The sequence below is a fragment of the Pithys albifrons genome, chromosome 3, assembly GCF_047495875.1.
Source record: "Pithys albifrons albifrons isolate INPA30051 chromosome 3, PitAlb_v1, whole genome shotgun sequence".
Taxonomy (NCBI): domain Eukaryota; kingdom Metazoa; phylum Chordata; class Aves; order Passeriformes; family Thamnophilidae; genus Pithys; species Pithys albifrons.
The window spans coordinates 95,523,992-95,542,789 of NC_092460.1; the positions used below are offsets into that span (position 1 = coordinate 95,523,992).

The 18,798-nt window shown below is 43.1% G+C and overlaps 1 protein-coding gene across 3 annotated transcripts in view; it reads left to right on the forward strand.

The window, feature by feature from the left end:
- BEND7 (BEN domain containing 7) overlaps positions 1-18,500 on the forward strand; it is a 48,279-nt gene extending 29,779 nt beyond the window's left edge. For 2 of the 3 annotated variants that reach the window (XM_071552787.1, XM_071552789.1), the window contains 3 exons: positions 3,684-3,803; positions 11,837-11,887; positions 16,599-18,500. In XM_071552787.1, the coding sequence (XP_071408888.1) occupies positions 3,684-3,803; positions 11,837-11,887; positions 16,599-16,660 (233 nt within the window). In that variant the 3' untranslated portion in view covers positions 16,661-18,500. The remainder of the gene's footprint in view (positions 1-3,683; positions 3,804-11,836; positions 11,888-16,598) is intronic. The other variant, XM_071552788.1, reaches the window with a different exon arrangement.
- The last annotated feature ends 298 nt before the right edge of the window (positions 18,501-18,798 follow it).

The following is an 18,798-nucleotide window of genomic DNA, read 5'->3' on the forward strand; positions in this document are numbered from 1 at the left end:
AAATCTCCTCAGGAACAACATCATGTTGTTTGTATTATTATCATTAGGACATTCCTCTGCCATGTACCCAGATACCCTTTAGTGACACTTTAGCTCTTTTCCATGACAGAGATACAAAAGGCTACATTCATGACAAAAAGAGGCAGAGAATTTAAAGGAAGGACTGTTTGCTTGATGTGCTGGTTTAAAGGTGAACCAGCAGGGGAAATGAACTCACCACGAGAGAGATTATAAGTCAGACCTAAAATTTAATAATAATATTACAATAGCAACACTGACACACAAGGGAAATTGCTTTCAACTCACAAAACCCCAGCAGTATAACCCAGTGTCCTGGGGCACAAACCCAAGGGGGTTTGTTTGCCCTTGTGCTGAGACCCCTATGGTTCCCCCAAGTCCAGAGCAAAAGGAAAAGAAAAAAACCTGTTGGTGCAGGCGAGGGCTGTGGTCTGGGCGAGAGCGGCGATCTCCTCCTGTCAAGGTCCTGCTGCTGCTCTGGATCCGACGAGAGGTTCCCGAGGTCTTCTTACCCACCCCTTATGTACCCTCAGGGAGCTCTCAGTCCCTCCCCCTGGGCGGGGACTCACACAATGGGTGATTAACTCTGGGAGCCAGGGGGTGTTGAGCTGTTGATGGCCCATTGGCAGCTCCGCCCCCCTCAGGCTGGGTGTGAAGTGATAATGGCTCCCTGGGCAGCTGCTGCTAATGGCCCATTGACCTTGGGGAATGAATAGAGGGGGTAGAATACAGAGCTTTGATCACCCACACACAGGATTAGCTGGTCCCTCCTGCTGAACTAGGACACTTGAAAATCACTCTTCCTGTCTGAAAACATTTTCACTGCCATCCTTAAAAGTAATTTAATGCTTCTGCAACAGGATGATTAGCCAGGGATCAATTCTGTCTTTTGACTTTGGATATTCAGTGGCACTTGTTGAATCAGTTGCAGTGTTTCTCCTGGGCAATCAGCTTCCCTTCTGCGTCACACCAGTCTTTCCCTTGGAACTGAGAATAAAAAAAAGATGAAAAAATAAAAATAATGAGAAGCATTTCTTTTTCCTTTAAGTTGTTGGCTAGAAATTCAGCCAGTGAAATCCTTTCCTGCAGAAATCAATGAGCTGTGTTCAGATGTAAGTGTGATGTGTCTCTCAGGGTTCCATACTGGAACCAATACTATTTAATATTTTCACAAGTAACACAGACAGTGGTTTCCAGGGCACCCTCAGCAGGTTTGCAGATGACACCAGGCTGAATGGTGCAGTTGACTTGCTAGAGGGAAGGGATACCATCCAGAGGGACCTGGGCAGGTGTGAGGAGCGGGTCCCCATGTGAACCTTCTGACATTTAACAAGGCCAAGTGCAATCCCCAGTATCAGTATAGACTGGTAGGTGAAGGGTTTGAGAACAGCCTTGCATAGAAGGATTTGGGGATGCTGGTGGACAAAAAATTAAGACAGGAGCCAGCAATGTGGACTCACAGCTCGGAAAGCAAACCATGTCCTGTGTTGCATCACCAGCAGCATAGCAGCAGGTCAAGGGAGGTGATTCCTCCCTCTACTCTGCTCTGATGAGGCACCACCTCAAGTGCTGCATCCAGCTCTGGGGTCCTCAGCACACGAAGAACATGGACCTGGTGGAGCAATTCCAGAGAAGAGTCACAAGGATGATCAGAGGTCTGGAGCACCTCTCCTGTGAAGACAGGATGAGAGAGCTGGAGTTGTTCAGCCTGGAGAAGAGAAGGCTCTGAGGAGACCTTACTGTGGCCTTTTTTAATATAAAAAGGGGGCTTGTAAGAAAGATGAGGATGGGTATTTTACCAAAGCCTGTAGTGACAGGAGAAGGGGGCAAGAGTTTAAAACTGAAAGAGAATAGGTTTAAATTGGATATAAGGAAGCCTTTTTTTTTTTTTTTTGATGAGGGTAGTGAGGCACTAGCAGAGTTTGCCTAGAGAAGCTGTGGCTGCCCCATCTCTGGAAGTGTCCAATGTCAGCTTGGCCAGGGCTTTGAGCAACCAGATGAAGTACAAGATGTCCCTGCCTATGGCAGGGTAGTTGGACTAGATGATCTTTAAAGTGCCCTTTCAACTCAAACCTGTCTGTGTTTCTATGACAGAGCAATTGTTAATACTCTGCAGCTCAGATGGACTAGAAAGGGCAGGTCACACTTCTCCTGCCTCCTTGCTATTCCATTCTTGTTCCTTTTTATCCACGTTGATTTTCCCTAAGCACACATTGAGCAATCAAAGCTCTTTTGTCTTTCATTCAAGAAAAGAACAAACAATTTAGAGAAAAGAAGCAAGTTAACATACTGGCTCTCCAGGCCTGCCATACTGGCTCACTATGCAGGCCACAGCAGGCAGGAGGCTTATTTTCCACAGTGGACACCTGCAGTGGGTGGCCTGGGGACAGCCTGATGTCACAGCAGTTGCCTGTCTGAAGTAAGTAGGAGTTGAAAGTCATTGATCAGGTTCCTGTTGTGTCTGGTACCATATGGATTCAGAAGGGAAAGGTTATTTCGGCCTTCAGAAAGATGATGATTGTTGCAAATCCAACACTGTTAGTGTGTGGGGCTGCATTGACTCCTCTAGGCAGCCCTCAGAGCTGGTCTGACATCCTTGCAGATCAGACTGCAGAGGAAAGTATTGCTAATGCCTGCCAGGCCATGGTTTTGTGAAGCTGTTAACATGGAAGAGTTTGGAGGCGGGTATTGGTCTTGATTCCCTTATACTTAGCAGCTGGCACTGCTTCAAAAATACTGAAATTGTCAAATTTTTGTTGCATGTTTCCCCATCCCATTTGTGTGACGTTTATTCTCAAGGATTACAAATTCCTTGAGCTGGGACAGGTTTTCTCTCTTTGTTTGCCAGTCATAATTGGACACTGGGCTCTGAGACCTCTGACCAAGACTACAGTAGCAATACTAACAGCAATAATATTTTTCCTATTTCTGCTGTTGTTTATTTTTTGTACACCTCTTCAGTTGCATGATGAAAATCAATTGCATCAGTTTCATTTAATTTGTAAGTTTGTATTTTGGTATAACATTGTTAGGTTTTCTGTAAATATGGATTTAAAGATAATGTCGAGCCCCTCTGTAACATTTTTACAAAATACAAAATTGAATCAGCAGGACATTTCTTTTTTCTCAATAATGGTGTGGGTTTTTTCAGTAGTTTTATAAAAAATTCTGTTCCATCTGGTTTGGCAATATGAGAACTGTGATTTCCACAGTGGTAGAACTTGAGTCTTTCATCACTTTGCCTGCAGCCTTCAAAACCTTACCAAGAGGTCACCAAATGACCAGATCTTCAGGTCACTACCTGTTCCATGTGGAAGGCAGCATTTACAAGTGCCTGCCACACCTGAGACTCAATTCAAAGAACCCTATTATTTTCCTGTGATCATTTTATATGAAATTCATGAAGACATCAGGTGTAGGAAGTTTCTCTGGGACAGGCTTTTATATGTAGTAACTATGTCATTACTGTGATATTTATGCACCCAAATGACTTCTGAATGATGAACTTGTGAAATGCTGAGTTAGGCTTTACTCCCACAGTTCTAGTTTTGGCCATTAAAATTCTTTTTGATAAGTGAATAATTTGGTAGATATTGATTACAATCTCCTCAAGTCTCCTCCGTTCTGGTGGCACTTTTCAAAAAGGTGGTATCTTTTTATTTCAGTCTTTACAGAAAAATACTGCACTGCTAACCATGTGGATAAACTTCCTGGTCCTAGGGACTGGGTCCAGATTCTTCAGGATCAAATTAAACTGGCAAGAAGACGATTAAAAAGAGGCTCAGGTATGTATAAATATATGAGGAACAATATATGAGTGTAAGATTAAAAGCTTAAAGACTTTGTATCCTCAGAAGTGTTTTTTTCTGTTGATTGTAGAGTTGTACTTTTTCACTTTATGAAAATCAGACCTCTAATACTTTGGTAGGTTCCTGGGTACTGTATCTTGGTAAGTTTGGTATGGTAGCAAATTTAGAAGCTGTCTTTGCAGACAAGTTAACTTTGCATCTTTCTCAAATGTTCTTTCTAACTCCTTTCTGTTAGCACCCAAACTCTTCTTCCCAGAAGTCTGAGCCTTAAACTAGCTGATCCATCCAGGGTTGCAGGTGGAAATTTTTTTAATTCCTTGTTATTTGGTGTGACAACCCACTGGCTGCTCTGTTAGGACAGAACCCAGCTGACCTTTCCTCTAAACTATGTGTTTCGAAGGATAGATGAGTCTTCTCACATTCCTTGTGAAAGAATCAGAATCGCTACAGCAAAGAAAACAACCACCCACCCTGGTTGTGCCAGCAAGGTTCTGCAATACGTGAGGCCGCTTGCCAGCACTGAGTAACAGGTAATCTAGGCAGGGTTTTGCAGGAAAGCTGCTCAGCGTGTGCTGGGATCACCTGGATGTTTGGGGCTGGGACCAGCCCGCAGTGGAGCTCAGCACGAAGCTTTCAGCTCTCAGCTCCAGCCACGAACAGCAACGTGCAGTCTCAAAATCCCCAGTAGAATTCTGGGAAAGCAATATCACTGATTAAGAGACGTGTAATTACCTTATAAACCATAACTAGTCCCCTTCCCGTCTTCATGCTTCCAGTCCTGCAAGGGGCTTTCTTCCCACAAGGCTTCACTTACTCTTCCTCATCCTGTTTTCTTAAGGCTCTCCAGGGTTGTATTTCTTGCCCATCTTTCCCTCAGCACATCTGACACTGTTGTCTGAGGCACATCACTTGTGCCAATGTAATTAAACATGGTCCTTCACTGTTGCTGTATTTAGCTGCCTGCTTTTTCCTCTCTTCCATTCTGCCCATCACCACCATTAAGTGCCTGTTAGCCCCCATGGGCTGATGGGATGGGAAACCTGATGACTCCACAGGGGATGCTCACCCAGCAAGATCACAGGAAATGTCCTCTCTAGCTCCCTGTCTCACACAGCCAATATTTTCTGTCCAAAGCTGCATCTCTGAAACACACTCTTAGGTTGGCATCTGAAATCATTCTCCACAATGTTATTAATGCCAGGAGGGAAAAGCACGAGACTGAAGAAAATGAGAACCACCCAGAGACAGAAATAACACAGAGGGAGGAAGAAAGTGCAGATTATTCAGTAGCATAAGCTTCCCTGGGTAAAGAAGCAAACCAGCACTGGCCTTAAAAAGTGTTTCTTGTGTGTGTTGTGGGAGGGAGGACAGAGGGATACAAGATAATCTTGTTAAAGGCAGTGTCAGATTACTGGTGTTGTACAACAGGATTGCTTTCTGCCCCTTCCAGGGCTGCCTGTCACCCCCCAGGACAGGGGGGTGGAAGTGGGATGTCAGGCTACAATAAGGTGAAGAGTGCAGTGCAGAACGCGGGGAGCAAAGGGTCCTTGGGCTGTCTGCAGACGATCCCTCGGGAAAGAGGATTGACCTAATTTTGTTTTGATTTTTATTTTCTTTCATCCTTTTTTATTTGCTTTTCTTCGTGCCTCTGCAGGATGTTAATTAAAATGACAATGACGTTCAGCTTTTGCCTTTCAAAATGGGCCACCTCAATCTCTGGTCCTTGCTCAGAATGGGAGAATCTAAGCAGAGGATATTGTCTCTAAGCTAGCAAAGCTGTAAAGGAAAATATGTGAAGCTGAGTATTATGTGGCAGAATCAGACAGGCTCCACTGTCTGCCTGCAGAGGGAAGGTTACTTGTTCACCTGTACGTGGATGAGTAGTGAGCAGCAATGTCCCTAGCAGCCTCTTAGGTGTGCTTGCTGAAAGAAACCTACACAGTACCTACATTGATAGAAAAGCTCTTTTTTGTGTGTTGTTTAGTTTACTGGCGATTCCCTGAAGCCCCACAGTTTCTCTCTAACTTGTAGCCACAGGCAGACATGCTCTTTTCAATGTAGCAGGAGCGACTGAACACACCACTGTGGCCATCTGCACCTTTCCATCCACTGCCATCTCCACTAGTGGCTTAAGCTAACCCAGCCTGACCTTGCACTGAGGCAAAGGAGAAGTTTCCAAGGCCTTTGTGACAGCAAAGCAGCAGATCAGAGCAGAGAGGCAAGAGCAGACAGCTGTTTGCAGTAACATCCTCATCTTGTTGAAAAAAGATTTGTTAGTACTTTTATGTTACAACTGTGAGCTTCTGGTATGAGTAATCTAGTGCTGATGAGGCGACAGAGCCATCCAGTCACATATTTTGTGTCCAAGGATGGCTGTTAGCAGATGCCTGGGGAGGTCTGTAGGACAGAAGAAGGATGTTATGGTGTTTGCTAGCATAGTCCCTCAGAAGCTTTATCCTGATATAAAACTGGTTGTGTGGGAACTATGCACAATTTAACTATTCATTGTGAATCCATACCAAAATTGTGTGTAACTTACAGAGACCAAAACAGGAGTGGCGGGCAGGCATGGTGGGAGGTTTGACCTTCTGGGAGAAGCTGTTCCAGAACTCCATGTTGCAAAACTTAACTTTTCAGAATCTTAAAACTGTGGGAATTGCAGCCACTGAGATGTGGGATTCATCACTCTTCCAGCTGAGCTCTTAAGCTCTTCCAGGCTGCATGTGGCTGGTGGAGCAGGGGCTTAGACCCCTGAGTGAGTGTCCTCATGTCCACACTTGAAAGTCATTCCCTTTCAGTTTTGTCTCCCCTTGCTCACTGAAACATGAGCTGAGCCTGTGAGTATAGGCTAAGGTGCCCAAAGAACAAATCTGAGCCAGCATTAATCTAACTTCACCCAAGACTTTCTGAGCCAGTGTGTCTCCCTGCTGCCTGATCACACTTATCTACATCAGTTCCTGCTTTGTTGTAATGCACAGGCTTTATATGTAGAAAGCTTAAAATGATCCATTTATTTTACAGATGCCACAGGACAACTTTTTAGTCAGCACTATGTTGATCTAAATTTTAACAGCATAAGTATTTAGGAGAGGTGGGGCAGGTTTTCCATCCCGTTTGCTTTCCCCTGAGCCATTCAGTACATCCTCTGATTACTTTTTCATTTCAAACTAGGCAGGAAGACACTGCATTCATGAGCAGCCCTCTCCACTTTATCCTGTGAAACCGTATTTCAGTCTGAAAACATAAATCCTGCTCTAGCTTTCAATGATATTAATAATTTCAGAGAATTCTAGCAAACGAGTGGGGTGGATCTGCTTTTCATACTTCTTTCTATCGGGTGTGGTCCCATGAGTGTTTCCAAATTAAATAAAATCATGATCACTGGATCATAGATGCTGCCCAACTTCAACTTTATTTATCATGTTTGGCTCATCTCCTAGAATTAGGGAATGAAAAAGCTCCCTACTTGGAAAGCTAATAAAAAAAAACGCTTAAAAATTCTGCTTTCTAGAAAATAGTTCCCCTGTGTAGATTTTGAAAGGTTGTTATCCAAAGCCAAATAAAAATTCATTTAAGTTCTGAATCAGTGACAATACATTTCATAGCTGGAAATGTTATCTTTTTGAAAATTTATTTATTTTGCTTTGGCTTTTTCTTAGTTCTTTTAGATTATTGCCTGAGATCTGAGACTTGGGTAGGCTTTTTTTTTTATTTGTTAGATCTGAGAATAAAGCTGTCGCAGCCATTAAATTTTTATTGGCCTTGTTCAGTCTTTTCAAAATTTCACAAGTTGGCTGTCACAAAGGGGAGGAGAGACTGCAAGGTTAATGTTACAAACAGATGTTGTAATTAAAGAATATGATCATATTCTTCAGCCTTGACTACTAGTTCCACATCATGCCACCAGTACAGCATACATGAGCTTCATAGTGCCAGGTCTGTCTCCTCCCAGCAGAGAAGCTGAACTGTTTTGGTGGATGGAATGGGATGAAAAGTGGCCCTGGAAGGGGAGAAGTCAAAGGAAAAGGCACATGTATAGATTTTCTGTCTTAAGCAGAGTGAATTGCAATGCAAATTGCCTTGTAATTTAGGGTGACAGGGTTGCCCCAGTGTGGTCTCTTCACCCTGCAAAAAGAGCACATGGGCAGGTGTCTGGTGGCCTTGCCAGTGGCAGCACAGAGGGAGACAGTCAGCCACTATCACAGAGATCTTGAAACGGGTAAAATCAGACGGAAATGACTGGCTGTTCCTGTCACCTCTGTGCCAGACACAGCATTCAAGCCTTTTGCTTACTAAACTCTCCATCCATTAATAAGCAGCAGGTCAGGGGCCACACATCTGCCACAGTAAGTTCTTCCTCCCTTTTTATGTTTTGAAGAGCCCATGAGCCTTTATTTCATAGCGTCTGTCCATGGCAAGACAGGAAAGCTGACAGTGTGTGGATCATATGTAATAACAGTAGTATATAAATAATTACATGGTGGAATTCCTGGGCCTGTCCTGTTCAGAGCCAGGAGCTGGAGTTGGATGGTGCTTGTGGGTCCCTTCCAACTCAGGATGTTCTATAATTCTATTCTAATACTCCCAAAGTTCACAGTGTAGGAGCTGTTCATGCAAAGTGATTCCCTTCTGCATTACCTGGAAGCTTTGGATTACCCTACTCCTTGAAGGAAAATATGGCAATGTTAGAAAACGTGCTGAAAATTTTCAGATAGGATTAGTTTAAATAAATTACATGCTGTCGTGCTTCATTGTTCAAATTAACATTACCTTGTTGCAGTGGGAAAGAAGAGGAAAAAAAGAGTTTCCTTTTTTTCTGGAAATACACCTTTTCTCCCATGTCCTTGTTCAAACTGCTGCTTCCATAGTTTTGCCTGAGATTGGGTTTTTTTTCCTCTTACTTCTCTTCACCCTTCTGATTCCCTGGTTTGTGCTTCTGCACAACATCTACATGCTGCAAGAGATCAGCAATACACACAGGGCCAAGAAAGGATGTAGAAAGCAGTCCAACATGTGCTACAGTGGTTTTTGGCCAGTATTTTAGATAAAACCAGCGATATTAAAATCAGTAACTGCTGTATTCAACATCCCAGCCCTGAGCCCAGGGAGCAAAGCAGCAAGTATACACTTATCAGACAAACAGGTACATCAGAAGATACACAGTTTGGGGGGAATTTAAAGAAATGACTACCAGGATTGTTTTGCAAGAAGTACTAAACTCTGTCTAAGCAAAGGACAGACAAGAGGCTCTGAATTCCCACAGTAGGATCTATTCCTGCTTGCCTTGTCTTGCAAGCTGACTCAAGACAAGTGAGGTTTGGCTGACAGTCTGTGGGTGCGGTTGTCAAAGGCAAACCTTCTTTCCTATTTGGAATATGTGAAAAGCTGGTGTTTTATATCCATGTTTGGAGGTCAAGGTGTTTGTCATTCCTTGTGTTGTACTTCACCTGGAGCTGCAGTTACACATCCAGTTTGATAAAACAAATTCTGGCAGCTGCTGAGAAGAGTGAGTAGCTCTCTGGGCATCTGCTGTGCTCCCACTCCCTTTCTGGCACTGGCACAGGCATTCCTGTGGCCATGTTGTCAGTTTTTAACTGGATCTGATCTTGGTGACTGTATAAACATTTGTACTGGCATGAGGAATGGCACTGGAACTCTGTGGAGAGCTGAACCTCATCTGTCAGTCTTGTGCCAGATTAAAATGGCCAGGTACCTTCTGGTTCTGCAGAGTTGGAGACTTGAGTCCTCATCTTCTGAAAGCAAGGTAGTTCCTCACTTCCATTTGTTTCTTTCTGAATTACTGCCTTCATCTGATTTCAGTGTAGTCAGGCAGAAAAGTGACCACATCTATAGAGCTACTTCAAGTGCCACTGCAGAGATTTCTAGAAAAGCTGTCACTTCAATGGGCAGCCTTGGCACCAACCCTGACATCCACAGAGGGAAGGCTCTCCTGTCCATTGCCAGTACTCAAATTTGGCTTTCCCCATTTTCATAGCTTGGGTCCTTTCCACCCCGGGGGCCAGATACAGCTTTGTCTCTTGTATGCTGAGTCGCTGTGCCATGGAATCACCTGGTACAGGTAGTTCACAACACATCTAGAAGTTGGCCTCAGACTGAAACTCCAAATTTTTTAATATGTGTATCTCCCATTGGCTGATTCTCAGCTGCTTGTTGCAGTGTGCTGTCTCCTCCCTTGCACATCCAGTCCCTCCAACACTGAGAGGCTGGTCCAGTTTCAAACAAGCCTCATTTAATGAGACCCCAATCCATTCCAAAATTCAGCATTTTCACAGTGAGCTGCAGCAAGCACTGGATTTCTTTCTACCCAGTGTGCCACCTCCTCACAGAAGGCAGAAAACTGTATCAATTCAAGGCACCAAGTCACTTGGAGGTCTGTGCCATTAACTTGTCAGAGCTCTGCATTTGAATCTTCTGTAGGAGGAAAGCTGCTTAGTACTAGAGTTCCTAGTTTGTTTATGTTTTCTGTAGTTAATTAATTTTTCAGAACTAAGTAGTAGACTAACATCCAGGCATATGGGAGAGACAGCAGCCTCTTGGTCCAGGGATGGATATCCAGTGTTTGATGGATTGCATTAGGAAACTGATGTAGATTAGGAGCTGGATTAGTTCTTACAATGTCATCATAAAGACAACAACTCAATATCCTCATTTGCAGAAGAACCATGATAAAGATGACCAGGACATCTTAGTTTCAAGTGGAAGCTGAACCGAGTTGCTCAGTGCAGCTGGAGCCTTGGTCAGATCTGATCCCTGTGGATATCGTGTAGTGAATGGATGTGAATAGATATATATCCACCACACTGACCATGTACAATGTGAGTGATAGGACAAGGGGTGATGGTTTAAACTAAAACAGGATTGATTTAGATTAGCCATAAGGAAGAAGTTTTTTGCAATGAGGGTGGTAAAACACAGGTCCCATGCCTGGAAACATTAGAGTTAAAATTGGATAGTGCTATGAGCAACCTGATCTAGTTCGTGCTGTCCCTACTCATTGCAGAGGGGTTGGACTGGGTGACCTTTAAAGTCCCTTCCAACTCAAACCATTCTGTGATTCAGATAAAGGGCTTGTCCTTTATGACCACACCTAGTTTGCTGAGGTGCTCTCAAAGATCTCATTGTGCTATAAAGGCCTTAAATATCATGCTGCAATGCTAAAAGACAAAGGTAATAGGATTTTGAATAGGGCTGGTGTAGGTTAGGCACTGACTTCCTGTTACACACCTATGACTTACTCAGTGTTCACATGCACCATTCCTGGTACTACAACCTGACAAGTCCCTGCACATCTGCTGAGTGAAATGAGCTATCTACACATACCTTTGGCCTCTGGCAAATAGGAGATGAACAAATTAGGCTTTTAGCCTTGCTTCACCATGGGCCAAATTAAGTCAAACGGTCTTGCATAAGCTGTGGGTTGAAAGCACGTGTGTGTACATACACAGTAATTGCCTGTGTGGTTACATGCCTTTTTAATTACACTGGGCACCCACCTGCATCTTTGAAGACATTTTGCCCTAGTCAGTCTGGGCCCCACAAAATGAGCTTGCCTGTGGTCACAGAAAGTTTGGGTGCAGGAATGGGGGTGTTCACCCTCTCCCTGCAGGCATAGGGTGACGGCAGCTGTTGGACGGTGAAGTTCCAGCCTGCGAGGCTCTTCCTCCAATGGCTGCAGGAGACTTTTCTTGTGACTTTATCAAATGATCGCATCTCCTTTTATCGTACAAATATCCTGAAACCTTAAAAAGAGCAAGTGTCACTCCATCCCATTGCACAACTACTTCTTAATATCCAACCTCCTCTTCTGAGTTTGCATTTTTATTATATGACCTTTTCCTCCAAGCGGTGCGTTTTTAACTGAGTACTTGCAAATTGCAGCTGAGGAAAGTAGATAGAAAATGCAAAATCACTCTACAGTCTGTAGCTTTTTAATCGCGTTCCCCTATTCAGTGAAAGTAATGAGATTTCTTGTTTATATTTGTAATCAGCAGAGGCAACTGACTGTGATGAGAAGCCGGACATTTCTCTACTGCAAACAGGTAAAATGCATTAAAATTTTTATCAGCCTCCAGTATGTGTGTTTGTTTACTTACGGCACGGAAGCAGTTTTCAATAATCCTGGCTTGCCATGTACATCTGGGTAATTGCACACAGGACTCTGCTATCTAAATTTTTGAATGGCCTGTATTAAAAAAGAAATGCATTGGAATCTCAAAATTCTCCCCTCAATTTCATATTCATAAAACCTCAAGGTTCATGGGAGCAGCTAAGATAATAAGGACAATAAGTTACCCTTCTTGTGCCAGATAGAGACTTTTGCTCATCCCTGATATTTCTGGGAATACTTTTTATTTCATAACAGAGATATCAGCAGGGACAAACACAATAATTTGTAGTGTCACATCTGTTCAGTTTTCCAAGGTATTAGCAACAATATCTTGGACTCACAGAAGGATTGCAGAGATATTTATATGCTAGTTAAGTGTTGGTTTACTCATTCTTGAAGTGCAGCCACCTTGCCTTAAAAGCCTGTGACAATTGCTAAACAGCAGCTTGGCTTTGCAGCTGTGTGGACTGGGAAATAACATTTTTGCACACTGTTGCATTTGGTGTTGAAATCAAGACAGGCTGAGACTGAAATCTGAAGCACCCACTCATTAGAACTTGGTCCATCAATATGTACCCTGATGGCAGGAGCTGAGCTGCCATCTTCTGAAAATCCTGTGGGGCCAGAGCCTAGGGAGATGGTCATTTCCCTGTAATTTCACTGAGATCCTGCCTCTTGTCCTCAAAGCCAAATTAAAAGGAGGTGGGATCCTGGGCAGACGAATGGGTCATAGATTATAGTGCATCTTCATGTCATTTCTAAAGGGATGTCAATGAAGGGTGGTTGGATTTCAGCGATTCCACTACTGTGAGGAACAGGACAGGGCTGATACTGTGTTGCTGAGCACATGGCATGGTACCTGACAGCTGTGGGGAGGATGGGAGACCACCAGCAGCCATCACAGCATCTGTCTCCTGTGCAAGGGCTCCCTAATCCCTAATTGTCTATGGGCTGGGGAAGGAGCTGTGTGCTGGAGCAGCAGCTGCCAGCCGTGGAGCGCTGTCAGAGCACGTGCAGTTACTAAGGAATAGGACCAACGGAGCAGTTGGGAGGACAAGCAGCTTTAGTCTGGTTCTGGCATGGCCCCAGTGGGGGCTGGGAGCACACGCTGCCTGGGAGCCGCCGCGCTGCTTCCTTGGCCAGCCGCTGAATGGCATTTCAGGGTGCACTTGTGAGAATAGATGCAGGAAGCTCTGGTTTGAAAGGTCTCTTCCAAGTGACATCCTGCTTGTTTTTTTTATCAGGGAGGGAAGCAATTCTGCTGCGAGAGGACCCTAATAAAGGTTGTTAATGCGATGTAGTGTTATCTTTTCATTGCTCTGGTAATCACATTAAGGAGCAGAATAAGCAGTTTGCTGCACGTTTCTTTGAGCACAGCTTCTGTAGTTCCTGCTTGTGTCGTACACCACGGATGGAAATGAGGGTGCCAAGAGGGTTGAGGTAGAGAAGGCAACTCCCTTTCCACTGCACAGCAGATCACCGTTGCAGTCTGCTTGCTCATACACCTTTGAGCATCCATGCATGCAGTTGCTGAGCTGAAATACCTGTTTGTGATGTGTACTACTCCATACTACCCATGGAAGGACGCCTAAATAAACCACACTGCACTTTGCACTGGGGGGAAGTGATGCTCACAGGCTGTAAGCCAAGTGTTTGACTCACACCCTTTATTATATGTGTGCAAGTGCCTCTTTATAGTACCTACCCATGTAATACCATTACTGTTGCTGGAAGCAGAATATTTAAAGTGATATACAGACAGTATAATGACAGTAATTATGATACAGAGCCAGAATGCAGATGCTTTCTATCAAGGAATGTAGCAAAAGAGGTGGAATATAACTTTTACAGGGTTCTTTCCCTGTTTTAGTATGCCTAGTTTTTTAAAGGGGTGTTACTGACAGATTCTTTAAAGTAGAATTTATTCAGGTGTCTTCTCTGTTTAGCTTCAGAAGTCTTTGGGGGAAAGTCTCTCTGACTGTGTGCTTATACATTGCCTGGTGGGATGGACCTTGGCTGCAGACAATAGATAATATCAGAAAAATTATGGACTCCAGTATTAGGAAAAATTTCTTCCCCAAAAGGGTTGTTCAGCATTGGAACAGGCTCCCCAGGGAAGTGGTGCCACCCCTGGATGGCATGTAGATGTGGCACGTGGGGATATGGTTTCATGGTGGGCTTGGCAGTGCTGGGTTAACAGTTGGACTTGATCTTGAGGATCTTTTCCAACCTAAATGATCCTGTGATTCTGTGATCAGTGGTTAACCTGGTGTGTTGGTACAGTAAAACCAGAGTTAATTTGGTTTCTTGAGGGGATCTTGCAGGAGAGTGGATGGGGAGAAAAGATGAGGTATGGAAGCTATATATGAATGGTTTCTTTCTTGGTCTTCAGTAAGTGAACAAACTTGTAGAGCAAAAGCACCTGAGAGAGTTATTTGAATCAATGGCAAGTGGTGGTGCCATAAAAAGGGAGAACTCAGACACCCTTACTCTGCCTTTCCTGCTCTGTCAGTCCTGCCTGTGACACTGGTGACATTATAAAGAAGATGTGGGTATATGAGGAATAGTGATGCTGAAATGCATCAATTGACACGGTTTTGAATCACAGCCTCTGGCTGACACTTTGTTTGGGACACCTCAGCTAGAGGTGTGGTTGCTGTCAGCTCTCTTCATCATTGGTGGGAAAAGAACTGCTTCCAGAGGGAAGGGAAGGTCAGCTCCAGTCGTGCTTGGAGGTGTCTCCTTTGGCGCTGGCAGGATCTGTCTCTGACTGCAGTTAACTAGTACAGGTGCCCACAGCCTGGTCTGAATCAGCTCCTTCTGTGCCCACAATTACCAAAGTCCTGGGCTTTAAGAAGGACAAAGGGTTTGAGGGTTTTGTTTGCAGAACCCTCTTCGGAAACTCAAAAGCTTGGTTAAAAATGGAACTGGTACGTCCTCATAAAACTAAGGAAGACAATTTTTTTTCCCAATTATATTTTAGCATTTCCAAGCAGAAATGATGCTCCCATTATAAAATCACCCTCCACACTAAGAGGGCCTTAGCATTAAAGGCTGTTGATTGAAGGTGTTTAAGGTAAATTGGAAGAACTGTGGCAGTTAAACTTGCTGGGAACCTTGGACCTTTGATAGATAAATCTAAAAAAAATACTAAAAGAATTGTCTGTAACAAATATTGTCAAAGCTCAGGTCTTACAGAATTCCAGCTTTTGCACCAACCAAAAGCTGAAGGCTGTGTCCAGACCTGAGCTGAGACAGATCAGACAGGTCTGGGGATAATTACCATGGGCTAAATGGAAAGAGTGATTAATTTGCTGGTGATAGAGGATACCTGGAAGGTGTGAGATAGATCTTTATCAGAATGACAACGTGGCAGCTTTTAGAATCTTTCTATCTAAGTTGGTGTTGCACAAAGGCTCATCTTATTTCGGTCTACAATTTTCACTTAGTGTCTGAATTTTGTGTTTGAAAAGAAAAGCAGTAGGAAGGCATAACCCATAAGTTCTGCATGTGAGAACAAGTATCAGCTGGCTGCAACACCCTTTTCTTGAATCCTTATCTCAAAAATTGCATTTGAAAGATATAGGACCATGAGAGAACCCTCCTTACCTCTACCTTGGACCACAGCTGTGCTGAGAGTTTGTGTAGTTTCTCCACACTGGGGTTAATTTCAAGATGAGAAAGAATTATGATATCCCTAAAGGAAGCTGAAACACTAACATCCCAATCCTCGGGTCTAGGGATGATACAGCTTTGTGAAAAGATGAGAGCAATCTCTTGGTGAAGAAACAGATGATAAGAAAACAGCAACAATCCAATTCTATACAGGTTGTCTCCTTTTCTCTTGAAATACAATATCAAGAAAACGAAACTTGGGGGGAAAAAAAAGAAAAACCCTTTCGAAACCTTAAATATAAATCCTTTATTGTAATATAAATCTTTATCCTTTCAATGCGTGATTGTATGAGTCTTCCCTTTTCATTGAGGTGTATTTGCTTCTCAGGCTGATTGATGTCTGTCTTCTATTTGCCCTGTGTTCTTAGTGCTCTTGTCATAATTCTTCTGTCCATCTTTTCATTGTTCCGTGTAGAAAAAGCATATTCTTAAAGTGCTTTAAAAAAGATGGGATATAATCATACTGTGCACCTTTTATATATATATATATATAAAAATATATGTATATTCTCCCATATGCATTTAAAGTGCTGTGGAGTGGTTTGTTATTTTTTCCAAGTAAGATCCCAAAGTACATCCTCTAGGTTTAAAATTCATGTGGTGCTTTTTTCACTTCTTCAGAACCGTAACTTCAAAGGGGTGAGCGTCGCAGTGCAGTTTGTGCCAAAGCCTAATGCAGCGCTGAAATGGGCTGCGCTGTGTGTTGCGTGAAAAACTTTGCTGGCAAATTTTGTATTCAAAAAAATCTATTTAATTTGCTTTTCTTTCGCCAGTTGAGCTCTACTCTAAATGGAGCGCAGCAGCCGCTGCCTGTGTGCACACCAGCAGTTCAGCCCCATCACAAAATTAAGGTTAAAACTCAAATATGTAATTTCCATAATGCTGAAACACTTCTTTGTTGCAAACTACTGATATCTTAAATTTTTAGTTTGTTTTAACCTATTTCTTCAAACTCTTTCTCCCTCCAGGTCACCTTTTTGACACCACAACAGATCATCTGATAGAAGCAAACCCAGATTTTTCAGTTTGAATTTCACATCAGTGTTCTTAGTGGATAGAAACATCCTCTCCTTTCAGTAACGTTCCTGCAAGCTCAGCGTGACAACTTCAGCGTACTGCAAGACATGGGCATCCATACAGTTTTCCTCACAAGTTTGTGTTGTTTCCATGCATTTTCCATGTAAAAAGGCCAGATTGCTTCACTGTTCTTCATCTTGATTAAAGATGATTTCCCTCTATCCAACGCATTACTGAATTAGCGGGGTATCCACTCTGAAGTCATTCTCTTGCCTTTGTTTTTTCTCCATGATTGTATTTTTCCACGTGATTGTATGTTTGCCAGCAGCGTTTCATCTTAAGCCACGCAGAAGTGGTGACTCTTCCTGTCCCCAGGGGCCAGGGTGGCCTCTCTCTCCATCCTGAACCCTGGGGGTTTGATAAGCATTTGATTCAGTGAAGCTCTTTGCTTCTGCAGACCCACTTTTCCTTTCCTGGCTGCTGCGGTACCAATGACCGGTCGTACACAGCTGTGATTAAAAAGTCCTTCCTGGATTTAAGTGGAAATAGAGCAGGATTCCTCCCAGCAGTTTCCTAGTTCTAGCAAGGAGAAGCTATTCCTCAATTTCCCCTATGTGGTCCCTGTGGGGTGGCTCTCAAGCATCTTCGTAGTGCAGATTGCTGAAGGTGGTCATTGTCCCCTCCCTGTTCCCCCCAGCTTGCCCTACCACCCCAATCTCAAACTGTATTAATTTTTCAATTTCCTGGAAAAGGGTCTGCTCACTGTGATTTTTTAACTACTGCCCTTGGCGACAATGTTCACCTATTTAAAAAAAAAGTCACCTTTCGACTGGCACTGTATTGATATCTCAGCAGCTGAGATGAGTGAATCGATCAAGAAATTGCACTACCCTCTTAGACGTGGAAAGGGTCAGTCCTTTCAGGTCAGGGCTAAGGTAAAACCGTGCACAGCTCTCCATGCGAACCTTCCCTTCTGCACCTTTCATCAGCACTAAATTCACTTTAAAAATGTCGGGAAAAAATCTAGAAGGTCTTACTTGCAACACCTATCGATCACCAAGTAGTTTAAGCATGTTTGCTGCAATTCGAGGGACAGCTTGCTAGAGCTTTTACCATTGTGTTTCCTTTCCCTGTGTGTGTCTTAGGTACTTTTCTTTTTTTAAACTATTTGGCCTTTGACTGTCTCAACAGAAGTGCTATTACAAAGTGGGATGGTTTTTAAAATAATCTCTTTTTTTAACAATCCTAAAGCCTGTTTCTCAGACATTATGGAATACCCACAAGTAACACTGAAGCCAACGGGAACAGTTTGTTCTCTCAGCACCTGAGAAACCAGGCTCCCAGCCCTTCCCTACCCACCTTCCATGGACTTTTAGGAGTGACCATATTCCCTCTGGAACTGTGGAATAGATTGAATGTGCACTGCAAACCTTAAATTTTGAGTCTTTCCTTCCTTCGTGGCTTGGAGTTACCTGCTTTGGGCAGGGGGCACCAGTCTGTTGTGTCTGTATCGTAACCCTTCAGCAAGGAAATCAGCATTTTGTAAATTTGGAAGATTGCATTTGTGTTTACTTACTGTGACTACTGTTCAGACTTTCTTCAGAAATCTTTTTATAGGGTTTATTAGAAGAAAAAAAAATCATTCCATATTTAGGTAAAAATGTCTCAATCTTCTGTATATATGTTTTATTAATATGTAAATATTTAGATATTTTTAAATTACTATGTTCTTAATAAAGCAACAAGGGACTAGTTGTGAAATGGTGTATAACATTGTGTTGTGTTATCGATCTCTGGGAAATCCTCTTTGTCAGTTCAAAAAAGAAAACCTACAATAAATAACTTTAATTGTATGAGTGTTCCTGTGTTCTGTGCTGAATTCACATATTTTAGAGGAATTACCCAGCAATTAGTGGACTACACAGGGAAGAGTGTGGGAAAACCTTAAAAAGTTTTCACCACAGTGCTGTTTTTCCAGCTGGCTCAGCCGGAAACCAAGCTGCCTGCCAATCACAACAACATCTATATCCAGTCACATAATAACTCTTGAGTATTAAGTACTGATATGCTTGAAGTCTAATTTTAATTGAATTAGGTGCCTTTGTAATCTGCACTTAAAAGGTTAAGCTCTGCTTCTATGGAAACAACACA